At 45.1% G+C, this 15964-nt stretch overlaps 1 protein-coding gene across 6 annotated transcripts in view; it reads right to left on the reverse strand.

Moving 5' to 3' along the window:
- Positions 1–10014, reverse strand: part of FANCA (FA complementation group A) — a 72274-nt gene extending 62260 nt beyond the window's left edge. For 2 of the 6 annotated variants that reach the window (XM_073308253.1, XM_073308251.1), the window contains exons 1-4: positions 9895–10013; positions 8997–9106; positions 3408–3480; positions 570–712 (exon numbers count right to left, since the gene is read on the reverse strand). In XM_073308253.1, coding sequence (XP_073164354.1) covers positions 570–712; positions 3408–3480; positions 8997–9106; positions 9895–9949 — 381 coding nt within the window. In that variant the 5' untranslated portion in view covers positions 9950–10013. Of the gene's footprint in view, positions 1–261; positions 309–569; positions 713–3407; positions 3481–8996; positions 9107–9894 lie in introns of those variants that run through there. The other 4 variants (XM_073308252.1, XM_073308254.1, XM_073308255.1 and 1 more) reach the window with 4 other exon arrangements.
- Between the last annotated feature and the right edge of the window lie 5950 nt (positions 10015–15964).

The following is a 15964-nucleotide window of genomic DNA, read 5'->3' on the forward strand; positions in this document are numbered from 1 at the left end:
TCATGAACTCAAGCATCAGAAGCAAGAGTCACCCTATACCACCAGGGCCTGATGGCTGTTCAGTGGCCTCGGTGAAGTGAGTTAATAGTCTCAGTACAGCTTCTTGTGTCCACACACACAAACCAACACAATAATTCGCTAAAATTGCAAGCAGGGATGCTAAAAATTAAACAATGGACACAATAAAATGAACCTCTTGGGAAGGGCTGGGGCATACTAAAGAAGAATCATATACAAGAAGCTTGCACAGCCACTACTCACACTGTACTAGCTCTATGGATAAACAGAGGACATCATTTCCAGGGCTGTCAATTCAGTAGCTTTCATGTTTAGAAAAAGAATGCTCCATTTCTAAGGATTTTACAAAATACAGATATGAACCATCAGCTATCTAGTTCCATTACTGGTTTTGTATTTTTTTTTTTTTAAATCTTTTGGGGACTACATATACGTTTATGGAGGCCAGGCAGAGTGAGCTTAAAGTGTAAAAATAAAAATAACCATTAACAATGCCTTTTCCCTCCCAATGTTCATCTTTGTGGGCATAAAAGAAAAGATTTTCCTCTTACTCTCTGCTCCAAATTCAACAGTGCAACTTGGTTGGACTCCATGGAAGTTTTGCAAATCTGTTCAATGTTGGTAGCAGTGGTATTGGCTGACAAGATTCCCATTGGTACTCCCAGCCTCGAGGCCTGCTCCTGCAGAATGGAGACTGGAACACAAAGCAAAGTTAATAGTGTCAAAGGATTGTGGGCTGAGCACTAGACTAGGAACCAACAACTCTGGAGTTTTAATCCTGGCTAACTCTCTCTCCATCTATGGCTTTGGGTAAATCGCTTGATCTCCTTCCCTGCCTCATTTTCCCCCATCCACAAAATGGACAGAACATCATCTACCTAAAAGGGATGTTGTGATGATCTCGTTTGTAAAGTGCATGCTGACTAACAGTATTAGAGCTCGTCTCTGAGGGACAAAATTTGAAAATAACCAAAATATTCAGAAGTCAGAGGACTTTACCTGTCAGTATCTGACAAACTTAAGAAAGGCTACTGCCAGAATTACAGGGCAAGCCATACTCTAGTTTTTGTCCCTTGAGTGGACCCCTCCACTGACAGGCCTGACTTTCTTCATAGCTTTCAAGGATGGAATCATATGATTCAAACACTTTGAGACTGGAAATCAGGGTGGCTCCTTAAATCAAATTTTCAGAAGTGGTCACTAGCAATGGGAGATGTGCTTGAATACATAAAGTGTAAAATAATGCTAAGTACTCTGAAAAAAGATCACTGTTTCTCAAATTTGGTCACCCAAAATTAGTTCATGCTTTTGATCTTAATCTCTCTCTGCCTTAACTCCCCATCTGTAAAAGGGATAAAACTTATTTCATAGGGGTATTGTGAAAAATAACTAGTTATTGTTTGTGAAGCACTCAGGTACTCCAGCGATTAGTACCAGAGAAAAAGCCCATGAGGCTATTAATTCTATCTTCACAGCAGGATTCAAACAGTATGCAGTAAAAAAGGCCTATGACCATACATTGAACAATGAGGGTAAAACAAAATATTTAATAGCTGCTCATTAATTGAGTACCATCCAGCCTGTGCACTGAATAAGGCAGGGGGTCGGAGAAAAAATAGCATGTGACAAACATGGCAGTTTCCTGCATTATCCTTGGGCGATCTTATTGAATTAAGTTTAAGTATCTTTTGGGTCCAATGTATTAAATGAATTGTTTATGTATTGTGGGACAGGATTGTGTAACCTCTTGAGGGGGGAAATGTGGCAGATGTGAGCCCTGAAGGTTCAAGAGACTAGACTGAACAATGTGTCAGACAAGAATAAACTCCTGGAACAATAAGTATTAAGTGGTTTTCCTTGGGAAAATGTAGGGGGAGATTAATGTAAATTCCCCAACTCTGCTTATGCAAAACCCAGCCTTTTGAAGCTATGCCCTGACGAGTGGGTGCCTTTGGAAGATCAAGAAAAAGGAATACTGGTGCAGTTGCCCTTGAACTGTGACAGTGATCACATAATTCAAAAATCATATCATGATGCATACACATAAGGGGGCCAAATTAAGAAGGCACAGGCAATCTTAATTCTGGAATTTCCTAACTGTTGAGTGGTCAGCTTTGCAATCCTAATAATGTTTTTAATGTAGGGAATTTTTTCATGCTTTAGAAAAGGCTGATTAGCCAGACTACTTTTAGAAGTCCCAAGTGACATGACTTCCCCCATTTCCTCTTGGAGATTAATAAATCTGCAACAGAACCTGGGATTTTAAGTTACTAGGAAGATATTATTTTACTAGGCAGGCTGTTAAACTTATCTTGCCAGGATGTTAATAGGACACTGTTTTATAATTAGGGGGCAGAGACATGCCAGTGAAGACTATTTTATATCTTTAAATGATCTCTCTCTCAGGTACCAACCTCATCCCTGGTATTTATCTACCTTACTATGAGAAAAGAGTGGATTGAAGATGCTCTGAGGGAAGTGACTGACTACAGCTGTGTACTTACACTTCTCACATGCATACCAAAGTACTCCCATAAATACCTATGGATTTACTACTAGGGGTAACACACTTTATTGCTTTTGTACACCAAGTTCATTGCACGCACTAGGAGCTCCTTGCATTCTCCCTGACAAGCTCCTTCCCATCCTTCTCTATTGCAGACCCTCTGAAATCCCCCCACACTTCTCTCATGTCAGGGGCTAAATCCCCCATTCCTCCCTCCCGTCCACGCCAGGGCCTCTGTCTGCCCGCCCTTCCCACGTCTGAGTGCGCTCCCATACTTTTTCCCCACTATGCCAAGGACACAGTGTGCCTCCATTCTTCTCGTGCCTCCCCATCCTTATTCTCCTCCTCTCTCTCTTTAGAGGATGTCAACATTTTTAAAGTGAACTGGCAGAACTAAAATGAGGGGCATTGTTTGGAAGAATGTGGTAATGGCTGCCATCAACCAGCTCTTTGATCCAAAGCCAATTACAGAGCTGGTTGAAGCTGCTAGCTCCACTAACCAGATGCCAGGGGCTCTGCATATCGCTCATTTGTTTCTCTGTTCTGATTGTCCCATTTTCACCAAAAGCAATAGTTTTCTACCCTTGATGCCTAGAGCATTCCCTGAAATTTTGGAACCAATCAGATGTGGTGTTCAAAAGTCACCCTGTAAGACTTTACAAGCTAGGCCAGGAATAGGAAATGTGGCTTGCTGCTGTCCTCATTCTACCCAAAAAAGAACCACGGTGCTCAGTATATACTTACAACTATATATCTATTTCAGAGAAGAACAAACTAGCAGACAGAGAGAGAACAAGAAATTAAGGGCATATGACAAGTAGAAATTCACTGTGTCAGGAAAACTTCATTTCCATCTCTCTCGGACAGATACTTCCTCGCTCACCTACAAATGATTCTGAAAAAGCACTTTGAGGCTCTGGACCACTCTGTTCAGTTGATTTACTGGAACTCTCCACCTAGAAACAAAATAAAGGCTTTTAAATCTGTGTGTACATGTATATAAATATATTACCTTTATATGGCACCTTCCATCTGCAACATTCTAGAAATCTGAAGCAACTGAAATAAAACTAATGTTAAATAATACCACCTAGCTCTTATATAGTACTTTTCATCTGTAGATCTCAAAGCGCTTTATAGAGGTCAGTATCATTATCCCCATTTTACAGATGGTGAAACTAAAGCAGGAAAATAACTTGCCCAGGGTCACCCAATAGGTACATGGCAGAGCAGGAACAGAGTCCAAGTCTCCCGAGTCCTAGTCCAGTGCTCCTTCCACTATGCCATTGGTAAAATGTGACAAAAAAAATGTTAGGAACTAGAAAAAGTCAGTTTCCTTTTAAAAGGTGATTATTCTATAGTACTCCTTAGAAAAACAAAAGTTCCCAGAGAATAAATTCTAGGAAGTACCTGGTCTACCTATAAAAGTCCTCAAAAGCAAATGCCTTCTCCAACCTGAGAGCGCAAGATAATGCACAAGAAGTCAGGTTTCAGAGTAACAGCCGTGTTAGTCTGTATTCGCAAAAAGAAAAGGAGTACTTGTGGCACCTTAGAGACTAACCAATTTATTTGAGCATGAGCTTTCGTGAGCTATAGCTCACTTCATCGGATGCATACCGTGGAAACTGCAGCAGACATTATATACACACAGAGATCATGAAACAATACCTCCTCCCACCGCACTGTCCTGCTGGTAATAGCTTATTTTAAGTGATCATCAAGTTGGGCCATTTCCAGCACAAATCCAGGTTTTCTCACCCTCCACCCCCCCCCCCCCCCCACACAAACTCACTCTCCTGCTGGTAATAGCCCATCCAAAGTGACAACTCTCTTCACAATGTGTATGATAATCAAGGTGGGCCATTTCCTGCACAAATCCAGGTTCTCTCACCTCCTCACCCCCCTCCAAAAACCACACACACAAACTCACTCTCCTGCTGGTAATAGCTTATCCAAAGTGACCACTCTCCCTACAATGTGCATGGTAATCAAGGTGGCCAAGAAACTTCCTGAAAAAGCACAAGATCAAATCCGCACAGACAAACCCCTGGAACCCCGACCTGGGATATTCTATCTACTACCCAAGATCCATAAACCTGGAAATCCTGGGCGCCCCATCATCTCAGGCATTGGCACCCTGACAGCAGGATTGTCTGGCTATGTAGACTCCCTCCTCAGGCCCTACGCTACCAGCACTCCCAGCTACCTTCGAGACACCACTGACTTCCTGAGGAAACTTCAATCCATCGGTGATCTTCCTGATAACACCATCCTGGCCACTATGGATGTAGAAGCTCTCTACACCAACATTCCACACAAAGATGGACTACAAGCCGTCAAGAACACTATCCCCGATAATGTCACGGCTAACCTGGTGGCTGAACTTTGTGACTTTGTCCTTACCCATAACTATTTTACATTTGGGGACAATGTATACCTTCAGATCAGCGGCACTGCTATGGGTACCCGCATGGCCCCACAGTATGCCAACATTTTTTGGCTGATTTAGAACAATGCTTCCTCAGCTCTCATCCCCTAAAGCCCCTACTTTACTTGCGCTATATTGATGACATCTTCATCATCTGGACCCATGGAAAAGAAGCCCTTGAGGAATTCCACCATAATTTCAACAACTTCCATCCCACCATCAACCACAGCCTGGTCCAGTCCACACAAGAGATCCACTTCCTGGACACTACAGTGCTAATAAACAATGGTCACATAAACACCACCCTATACCGGAAACCTACTGACCGCTATTCCTACCTACATGCCTCCAGCTTTCACCCTGACCACACCACACGATCCATCGTCTACAGCCAAGCTCTGCGATACAACCGCATTTGCTCCAACCCCTCAGACAGAGACAAACACCTACAAGATCTGTCAAGCTTTCTTACAACTACAATACCCACCTGCGGAAGTGAAGAAACAGATTGATAGAGCCAGAAGAGTTCCCAGAAGTCACCTACTACAGGACAGGCCTAACAAAGAAAATAACAGAACGCCACTAGCCGTCACCTTCAGCCCCCAACTAAAACCCCTCCAACGCATTATTAAGGATCTACAACCTATCCTAAAGGATGACCCAACACTCTCACAAATCTTGGGAGACAGGCCAGTCCTTGCCTACAGACAGCCCCGCAACCTGAAGCAACTACTCACCAGCAACCACATACCACACAACAGAACCACTAACCCAGGAACCTATCCTTGCAACAAAGCCTGTTGCCAACTGTGCTCACATATCTATTCAGGAGACACCATCACAGGGACTAATAACATCAGCCACACTATCAGAGGCTCGTTCACCTGCACATCCACCACTGTGATATATGCCATCATGTGCCAGCAATGCCCCTCTGCCATTTACATTGGTCAAACTGGACAGTCTCTACGTAAAAGAATAAATGGACACAAATCAGATGTCAAGAATTATAACATTCATAAACCAGTCGGAGAACACTTCAATCTCTCTGGTCACGCAATCACAGACATGAAGGTCGCTATCTTAAAACAAAAAAACTTCAAATCCAGACTCCAGCGAGAAACGGCTAAATTGGAATTCATTTGCAAATTGGATACTATTAATTTAGGCTTAAATAGAGACTGGGAGTGGCTAAGTCATTACGCAAGGTAGTCTATTTCCCCTTGTTTTTTCCTACCCCCCCCCGCCAAACGTTCTGGTTAAACTTGGATTTAAACTTGGAGAGTGGTCAGTTTGGATGAGCTACTGCCAGCAGGAGAGTGAGTTTGTGTGTGTGTCCGTCCCCGGGGAAAAGGGGGTGGGGGGTGAGAAAGCCTGGATTTGTGCAGGAAATGGCCCACCTTGATTATCATACACATTGTGAAGAGAGTTGTCACTTTGGATGGGCTATTACCAGCAGAAGAGTGAGTTTGTGTGTGGGGGGGTGGAGGGTGAGAAAACCTGGATTTGTGCTGGAAATAGCCCAACTTGATGATCACTTTAGATAAGCTATTACCAGCAGGACAGTGGGGTGGGAGGAGGTATTGTTTCATGATCTCTGTGTGTATATAATGTCTGCTGCAGTTTCCACGGTATGCATCCGATGAAGTGAGCTGTAGCTCACGAAAGCTCATGCTCAAATAAATTGGTTAGTCTCTAAGGTGCCACAAGTACTCCTTTTCTTTTCACAAGAAGTCAGAAACTTGGCATGACGTGCATGCATGTATCTCACACGTCTATAAAGACGGTCACATTATGGAATCATGGGTGGCTATTAAGAGAAAGCTGATAATCTCCAATAACTTTTTACTCTGTTCACTATAAATCAGAGGCTTTTGAAGTGCGGGGCGTGCACCTTTCGGGGTGGGGAGGGAGTGATGAATTATCAGTAACAAGCCATGCTAAAAGACCAGGGTCAGGATGGGGCTCTGTCTGGTAGGGGAAGTAGATTGGACTCTGTATAGGTGGTCTTGACTACTGAGACCAGGCTCCCTACCTGTCTTAGTCCCTCACTGCTACAGCAGCCACTGACAGGCACTTACCCTCCTCTGTTGGGTAGGCCAGCAGGGACTCTGCAAGGAGAGAGCCAAAGGCTGCACCCCAGGACTGCTGACCCCCTGCTGGACAGAGCCCCCTCCTGACCCTGGCCCTTCAGCATGGCTCCTGGGCACATCTGCTTCCCCTCCTAGAGGGAGCCTGTGGAAGGGAAGTGGACAGTGCCATACTGAAGGGCCAGGTTCAGAAAGGGGCTGTGTCAGTACATGGCCCAGTGCTCACAGGGTACAGGCTTTGGCTCCCCTGCTGACCCTGGCTCTTCAACGTGGCCTCATTTCTTTATTCTGAGTAGGATGGGAGCCAGACAAGCAGGAAACTGGGTCCCAGCAGCTGAGACTGCCCAACCGCTGCAGGGCAAGAAGTCTTCAACTGCAACCTGGTGAGTACCCCTTCCTCCACACCCCCCATGAGTACAGGGCACCCCTCCCGCAAGGGTACCAAGCACCCCTCCTCCCACCACATTTCTTAGAAAGAGGTGGGCATGCATGGGACATGAATCTCCAAAGGAGGAGCTCAGCAAAAAAGTTTGGGAACCTCTGCAATAGACGAAGCCAGTTCTGATCCCAACAAAGAGGATGGGGTAATTTACCACCTGTGACATTCTGTACCTGAGGGGAAAACCCTGCACCCCAGGTTCATCCTTATAATATGATTGTGTGGTATCAAATGCAAAGTTTTTCATGTCAGGTGTCTTCGGAAGGCTCATGATGCATTGAGCATTGTTGCTATAGTAATGTTATAGGTTGTAATTTCATGTATATAGTTATGAGGCTGAACATGTGCCCTCATGGCTTAAAACAGGCCCAGGCAAAACTCTCCAAGAGCAGAGGGGCAGTTCACACTTCATCAGGGCATGTATGGGACAAACCCAGCCCAGCCTCACAGGAACAAAGGACACTGGCCCAGGCAGCAACAAAGGATCTGTTGGACTCTGGAGTAAGTCACCCCCCCTTGCTTTGTTCTGTTTTGGACTGCAATGAGGTAATGCTCACCTGACTCTGAAGGGGGAGGGGTTAAAGCCAAGAGGGAAGAAAGAACTTGATAAAAGGGAGAGATGTTTGCCGTACTCTTCCTTTCTCTTCCACCTTCATCTATAGACACCACCACCAAGTGACTAAAGCGCTTATCAAAGGGGAGAGCCTGGCTGAAGGGCAATCAGCCAGTCTGTGGTGAGAAGCATCTAAGTTTGTAAGGGCACTGAAAGTGTTAAGATCGCTGAGAATGTGTTTTGCTTTTATTTCATTTGACCAAATCTGACGTATATTTTAAGTGATTATAAGTCAAAGCATATCTTTGTAGTTAATAAATTTGTTTGTTTATTCTACTTGAAGCAGTACGTTTGATGTAAAGCATATCAGAGGCTCCCCTTGGGATAACAAGCCTGGTACATACCAATTTCTTTGTTAAACTGACGAACTCATATAAGCTTGCAGTGTCCAGCGGGCATAACGGGACACTGCAAGACAGAGGTTCCTAGGGTTGTGTCTGGGACCAGAGATATTAGCTAGTGTCATTGGGTTGCACAATCCAAGGAGCAACTTATATGCCAGAGGCTGTGCGTGAACAGCCCAGGAGTGGGGGATCTCACAGCAGAGCAGGGTAAGGCTGGCTCCCAGAGACAAGGATTGGAGTGGCTGAGCAGATCACCGGTCCAGATAATACCAGAGGGGAACATCACACCACCATATTTCAAATCTTAATTAGCTCTATATAACCGTAACTGCACTTTTAGGCCACAGTAATAAAAGAAAGAATGAATGTAAATCTCATTGCTAAAAGGAAAACCACTAGTCTTTTAGTTTTCTTTTACACCGGTTTCCCACATGTTCACTTACTGAAGATATTCTGCTTACACAACATGCACCTTAGACCTATGGAGACCAAACTTCAGCAGGGTTCTACAGAAACCCAAGATATGACTGGTAAATTCAAAACTGCCAGCTGTCTTACCTCCAGCAAGAGGTCATTCAAGTTCTGATGGCAACTCAGAAGGTGAACAGCTGCTTTCTGAAACTCCTGTCCACTGTCAAACGTGCATTTCTGTTTCTTGACTCTTCCTGCTAAGAAAATTTTAAAAAAATAAATAAACTAAAGGTTTACTAAACGGCCTGTTTTCTGCTGTTTTATTTCTAGAATGCATAAGTGTTGTGCTGATGAAAAGGAATGGCTGACATAGGCAAGAGCCAGACACAGTGTGGGCTAATGCTACAGCTCTGCCAAAGTCTGCCCTCTGATCCCCAAGGCCTCTCCTTAATCCGGACCAGATCCCTTTATACAGAAACTGCCAACTGTGCCAAAACGGAGACAAAGAGGAGGACTATAAGATTATTATTTTTAAATGAGACAGGCGGGGTTGTTCCAGGTGCTGCAAAAACACCTTCTGCACCCGCTACAGCGAGACTGACACAGACAGTTTTAGGGTTACTCTGAATTGAATCCAACCCCAGGATTGGTATCCGGGGGCGGGACAGCTGGGCGGTTTGAGCATTGGCCTGCTAAACCCAAGGTTGTGAGTTCAGCCCTTGAGGGGGCCATTTAGGGATTGGGGGAATAAAGAGTTCAGGAAAGGTGGCGCTCAGGAAGCGAGGCAGAGCCGGCGGGAGAGACGGAGAGACGGGCTCCCGCCCTCCCGCCCGCCCGCCCGCGCCGGGAAACCGCGGGACGGCTCTGCGGGGAGAGCCCCGCCCCGGCGGCGAGCCGAGCGACTCGCGCCCACCTCCCGCGGCGGCGGGCGGGGTCGGCCCCCTGGGGGACCCGGACGCGGCGCTTTCCAGAGCGCTCCCCTCGGGCGCCCGCTCCGCCGGCCGGGGCAGCCCGTGGGCGTTGAAGGCCCCTGGCGGTCACCTACCCAGCAGCTCGGAGAGAGCCCGGCTGCCCCTCCGCCCGCTCGGGCTGGTGGCCATCCCCGCTAAGCCGAGCGCCGCAACCGCCTTCTCCTCAGCGACGGCGCCGGGTCTGCAACCAACCAGCCAACCAGCCCGCCCTGCGCTCCCATTGGCTACGGCGCCCCCAGGTCGTCACCAGACATTGGCTAAAGGGCTCCGTCTGTCCCCGCCTACTGACTTGTCTTGACCGCCATCTTGGTAGTGGCAGTAATTGCCATGGAGTCCGCCATCTTGGTAGTGGCAACAGCCTAAGTATCCCTTCTCCCCAGTCCAGCCCCATTTTTGAAGAGGCTCCTCGTTTGTGGTGGGGTTGGAGTTTAGGAACCAGGCCCACAGGGCCCTGTGTAGCTTGGCTAAATGATGGAGATTGGGTGCGAGGTGTTAGCAACTGTCTGAAGATTTGGGAGTAAGTGGGGTCTGCTGGTTTTGTCAGTGCTAGGAAAACTACCCCAGGCACATCTCAGGTAGTCCCGAGCAGGGTGTAGCTGCAAAGGCAGCCCATGGCAAAGCACATTCATGTTAGCAGGATGGTTAAAAGCATCAGGTTTAATTAACAAGGTGGGAAAAGCTGGAAGCTGCTGGAGTTTCATCTCTACTTGGGATCCTCAGTGGGAGTTTTTTGGGAGTACAGACAGCCCGTAGGAACACACTTTAGAGAACAGCACATCTGAGTGGCTGAAGGGAAGCAGCAGAATTATTCATGCCGGACAGCTGGGGGCAGAAGAGCAATGGCCTCCAGCTAGGAAGAAGGGAATTCATGCTAGGTATTAGGGAGCCTGCCTGACAGGATGGTCAGTGGGGCTACTATGCATTATCTGCCTATCAAAGGCATCATGACTAGATGCAGTCAAGAGAAAATTGAATTTAGCCTTCAGATGCACTAGGAGAGGAAATGCCGCACGTGTGCTGGGGTTAGTCAGCAGCTTCTTCCAGCCTAAAGTTGAGGCTTTTGTTTGAGCCTATAGGATAACTGCAATTGGGAGTTTTGTTTGTTTGGGGGTTTTTTGTTTTTACTTTATAAGTATACTCTGGGCGGAGATTAGTTTTATTTTCCCAGGTTGGCTCTGTGGGTCTGAAGCCAGTGAGACTACTCGGGTAATCAGCAACCAACCATCAGAATTTATTGTATTGTACCTGACTTGACACAGAAACTGCAGAGATTGTAGTTTCATTGTAGCTCTCTTACTGAATCACAATAGAGATTCAGTGGTGATGTAGCCATGTTGGTCCCGGAAAGAGAGACAAGGTGGGTGAGGTAGTATCTTTTATTGGACCAACTTCTGTTGGTGAAAGAAACAAACTTTGAAGCTACACAGACCTTGCCCCACCACCTGTCTCTACCCTGGTACAATCTGGAGCCTGCATCTTCTTGAAATAAAATCTTCTATTCTAGGACTCAAACACTACAGTTCTCCAGCCGGACGGTGATAAGGTTGCCACTGTACAGTGCCTTGGTTTTCTGGGAACAGAAAGCTTTTAGAAATTTCAGGGGTCAGGAGAAATCCCATTTTAAAGTATTTTTTGTTTGTTTGTGTGTCTGTTAGCAATACAATCCCACAGAGCAACATACAGCGTGAGGTGTAATAATTCATTCTGAGCAGCACAAGTGCAATACATACTAAGTAAATTAACATTCATGGGACAGTTAACATGAAGCAACAACCTGGTTTCTTTTTACAGAAACAGATTGAGAAAATGGCCTGTTGGAATTGATTGTGAGGCATTTTATTCTTCTTCTTGTTCCCCGAGCATCTTACTCAGCAATCCTTAAGAGTGCTGGGTGCAGGAGAAAACCCTTTATGATCCTGTTCAATTTGAAGACAAGGCTCATGGTTTAATATCTGGAATGTAAGTAAACTCCTTAGAGAGTCTTCCTCTACATTTTCTACACCACCATGTACACAGAAGATGCTTGATAAGTTATAACACTGTTCAGTTACTCTGTTGCCTATGAGCCTGGTAGGGAAGAACTAGATTATGATGTCCAGAATGCCTGTCTAAATGTTCATCATCCTTGTGAGTGCCATACTGGTCCACTTAGACTCTGAAGCTGGTTAGCTGGGGATTGGGTTGTTTAAAATAATAAACTCCCTGAGACTGTGGTGAGGTTCATTCTGGAGTTGAAAGTGAAATGAGTTTGTTGGCCTCAGCTCACTGATGAAGGCTTCAAGTTTGTAGAATTCCATGTTTCTGTGTAACACAGTATACAAGGATGGAGAGTGTTCTTCAGCAGGAGAGTCCAAGAATTCAGGATTGGGGGCTTATGCAGTGAGGCGGAGGAATAGCTGACTAGATTTTCAACTCAGGAAGCCTGAGTTAAAAAGTGAAAACAAGTTTGGCCTCAGAATTCTGTACACAATCACAAAAACACCTTGGTCTGGGGCAACTGGTATTTTTTATTCAGAAGTGGCTCAAGATTGCAACAGGAAGGGGTGCCACAGGCCAGGGTGGAAGTGTCTTAGCAGGGCTGCGTGGGTAGCCAAGACTGGCATAGCGAGGAGTGCTGGTCTGAGGTGCATTGGCAGAGCTATGTTGACTAAGCTTTCATATGTGTCTCAGGATAATCCTGTCAGGCCACCTAATTTCACATGCCCTTAAGTGAGTCAGTTTCAAACAGGGGCAGGACTGAGTGGGAATTTAAAGCATAAAATAATTGATGATCTTTACTACTAATGCTGCCATTCTTGTTTCCTGAGCATTGGATCAGAGGCATGCAATAAGTATGTCTTGGGGCCTGTATGGAGCCCTGTTGACTTAATTGGGCTCCATTCGAGACACAGGTCCACCTGCATGTAACTGTCTGTAAAATTGTGGCCTATGGATGGCTGGTTAGAGTCATTTATTGAGTCAGGTATGGGTTTTTTTTTAAATCCAACACTCCATTACCAAGAAATATTTTTAAAAGCCACTGTTTTTGGTGGGACACATGAGAACACAGTGGGTGTGTGCACCCTCTGCTGATACAGCAACTGCAGCTAACTAATCAGCACTGTTCTCAGTGTTGCACAGGTACTGGAAATTCTGATGATGGTGCATATGCAGATAAGTAAATAAAAAACCTGTGCTAGAAAAAGAGCAAAATACCGTGTTTGCTAAAGGCAGACGGAGGTCTTTGGAGAAAGATATTTCATCTTCATGTTCTAAAAATGTTTTCCAAGTAATGAAGAGGGTTTTCTTAAGTAAACCGGGAAAAGAGTAATCTCTGAGAGAGAGAGAGAGAGAGAGAGAGAGAGAGCTGGGATTGCAGTGGGAGCAAACTGGAGCTCAGTTTGCAATATATGGCAGCAAACAAGGCTGGTGCAATTTTGGACTACCGCTGCAAAGACATTGCAATATGGAAGAGTCAATTTATAATCCCTCTCTGTATGACTGTGGTGAGATGGCAAGTGGAATATTGAGTCAAATTCTGGGGTCACTACAAGAAAAATGTAGAAAAAAACAGGAGGAAAATTAGAGAGAACAACAGAAATGATTGAGGGATGGGCAGGACTGATTTATGCAGACAGAATCAAATATCTACATTTGCACAGAATGGCTAAGTGACAATAGCTAAGGTAGGATATAACTGTCTAGAACTATCTGAAAGAATATGAAGGGAGGAAAGGAATTCCTTAGCACGGTACAAAGAGATAAAGCAAGGTATATGGGATTAAATTAAGGGAAGGCTAATTTAGGCTGAATATCAGAGAAAATCATCCTGTCTGCGAGCTCATTAATGGCTACATTCTCCCGCCTGCAAAACCTGAGTAGCTGCATTTGATACAGGGTTCCTCCATAGAAGTTTGAGAGAAAAGGAACCTTCCCCAGGCTAGAGTTCTCTGCTGTTCCTCAGTCCCCGTTCTGCTGGGGCAATTGCTAACCACTCTGTGTACCTCTAACCCATCCCTTGAACCATGCTGCATGGGGACAGGCAGGGAGCATGCACAGTGATTGCAGATCCCTTGTGGAAGAGCCCCAAATTCTGTCTCCACTCGCTGGCCGCAGAATTGTGCTGCATCTAGGACCATCTACAGCTATGGTGGAGGGGGCAGGATTTTCTCCTATGATTGTGGAATAGTTTTCCAAGGGAAGTGCCAGAGACTTTTAAAACTAGGCTGGAGAAATCACTAGAACATATGCTGTAGAGAACAGTTCTGCATTGGCCAGGACAGGAGGCTTGATTGCATGGGACCTAAGGGGTCATTTCCATTTTTAATGTTTATGATTCTATGGCATATATCTCTGCACCAATAGCCTAAATGTAGCGGTTGCCAGTGTAAATGCCTAACATTTGTTCTATCTTTATACTTCATAGGTAGAAGCCATTTCCCCTCATGCTGTCACTCTAAGAATAGATTTCTCTATTTTTAACATTACTAACAGCTTTCCACAGCCTCACTGGCTTACTAGGTTGCAATTAGCACTGCTGGCTATATTTAATCTGGTGCACTATTTGCAAGGCACTCTGCGTTAATGCAGTCTGTTCAGAAGATGGGTTTTAATTAAAATATTAATGAAAAGGAATCTAGAAAGGAAATGGGACTTCTGTTTTTATGTTCTGCAAATTAAATATCTTTCATCCCTGTATGAAGTTTTGGAATAGCCTTCCGAGGGAAGTAGTGGGGGCAAAAGATCTATCTTGCTTTAAGATTAAACTCGATAAGTTTATGGAGGAGATGGTATGATGGGATAACATGGTTTTGGTAATTAAATATTCATGGTAAATAGGCCCAATGGCCTGTGATGGGTTTTTAGATGGGGTAAGATCCAAGTTACCCGGGAAAGAATTTTCTGTAGTATCTGGCTGATGAATCTTGCCCATATGCTCAGGGTTTAGCTGATCGCCATATTTGGGGTCGGGAAGGAATTTTCCTCCAGGGCAGATTGGAAGGCCCTGGAGGTTTTTCGCCTTCCTCTGTAGCATGGGGCACGGGTCACTTGCTGGAGGATTCTCTGCTCCTTGAGGTCTTCAAACTACAATTTGAGGACTTCAATAGCACAGATATAGGTGTGAGGTCTTTTTTAGGAGTGGTGGGTGAAATTCTGTGGCCTGCATTGTGCAGGAGGTCAGACTAGATGATCATAATGGTCCCTTCTGGCCTAAATATCTATGAATCTATGAATCTATGAAATTTGCCCCAGCAGTGTGACTCTCAAATCATTTTATTATCATCGGTGGAAATTTAGAAGCCAGCTTTTCTATGTGTGGGCAGTGAGGCCTGATTCTCCTTTCACTTAGACCAGTGTAAATCAGGAGCACAGAAGTCAGTGGAGTTACACCGATGTAATGCTGGTGTGAGAGGAGACTCCAGCCCTAAGACTGTACCATGTGTCCTGCCTCTATAGAAAAGGAGGACAACAAAGCTCTAATGGTAACAATTCCTTGAGTCTATTGCAGAGTGATATTCTCTGGGCCTGATTTTGCCCTGCCTTGTACCTGTCCAGTCATTTATACCTCTGCCCTTATGAAACACTGCCACACCTTATGGGCTCCAGAACACACTGTCTGGCCCTTTGTGCTGTGATACACACATTTACATCCTGCCTCACTTACACGAGAGACAATCATTTAGGGAGCCTACTTGTCCTCCTCTATCAGGTGTGTGTGTACTGTAGGTGCAGCAAAAAATCTTAGCTGACACGTCCTCGTTGAAGGGACTTGGTGAGATTGTTTGATTAGGGCCCAATATTTGGGTTTGTAGAACTGCAAAGTCTGGCTATAGAGACGTAGTTAATATAGGAGTGTGACTGTGAGCATGATCTTGTGTTGCTCTCTATGGCCCATAGAGAGAATAAGGAAGCTGCTATTCTTATCCACTAAGGGAGATTTCACTTAACTCCAGCGCTGGTGGCCTGTGTTTTGGGTTCTAGGTCTGGCTCCCTGGGTGGGTATGTTTATATGGTACTGTAGTGGCATCCATTGCTTTGCTACAGAGTTGTGAGCATCTTGATTTAGTGTGTTTTTTAGGAATAACCTGTGCATGAAGATAGTCACTCTTATTTAATTAATTTCTTTTAAAATAAACAATATACAAAGCATTCAACTGCTTGCAA

This window comes from Lepidochelys kempii, chromosome 12 (genome assembly GCF_965140265.1).
Source record: "Lepidochelys kempii isolate rLepKem1 chromosome 12, rLepKem1.hap2, whole genome shotgun sequence".
Lineage (NCBI taxonomy): Eukaryota > Metazoa > Chordata > Testudines > Cheloniidae > Lepidochelys > Lepidochelys kempii.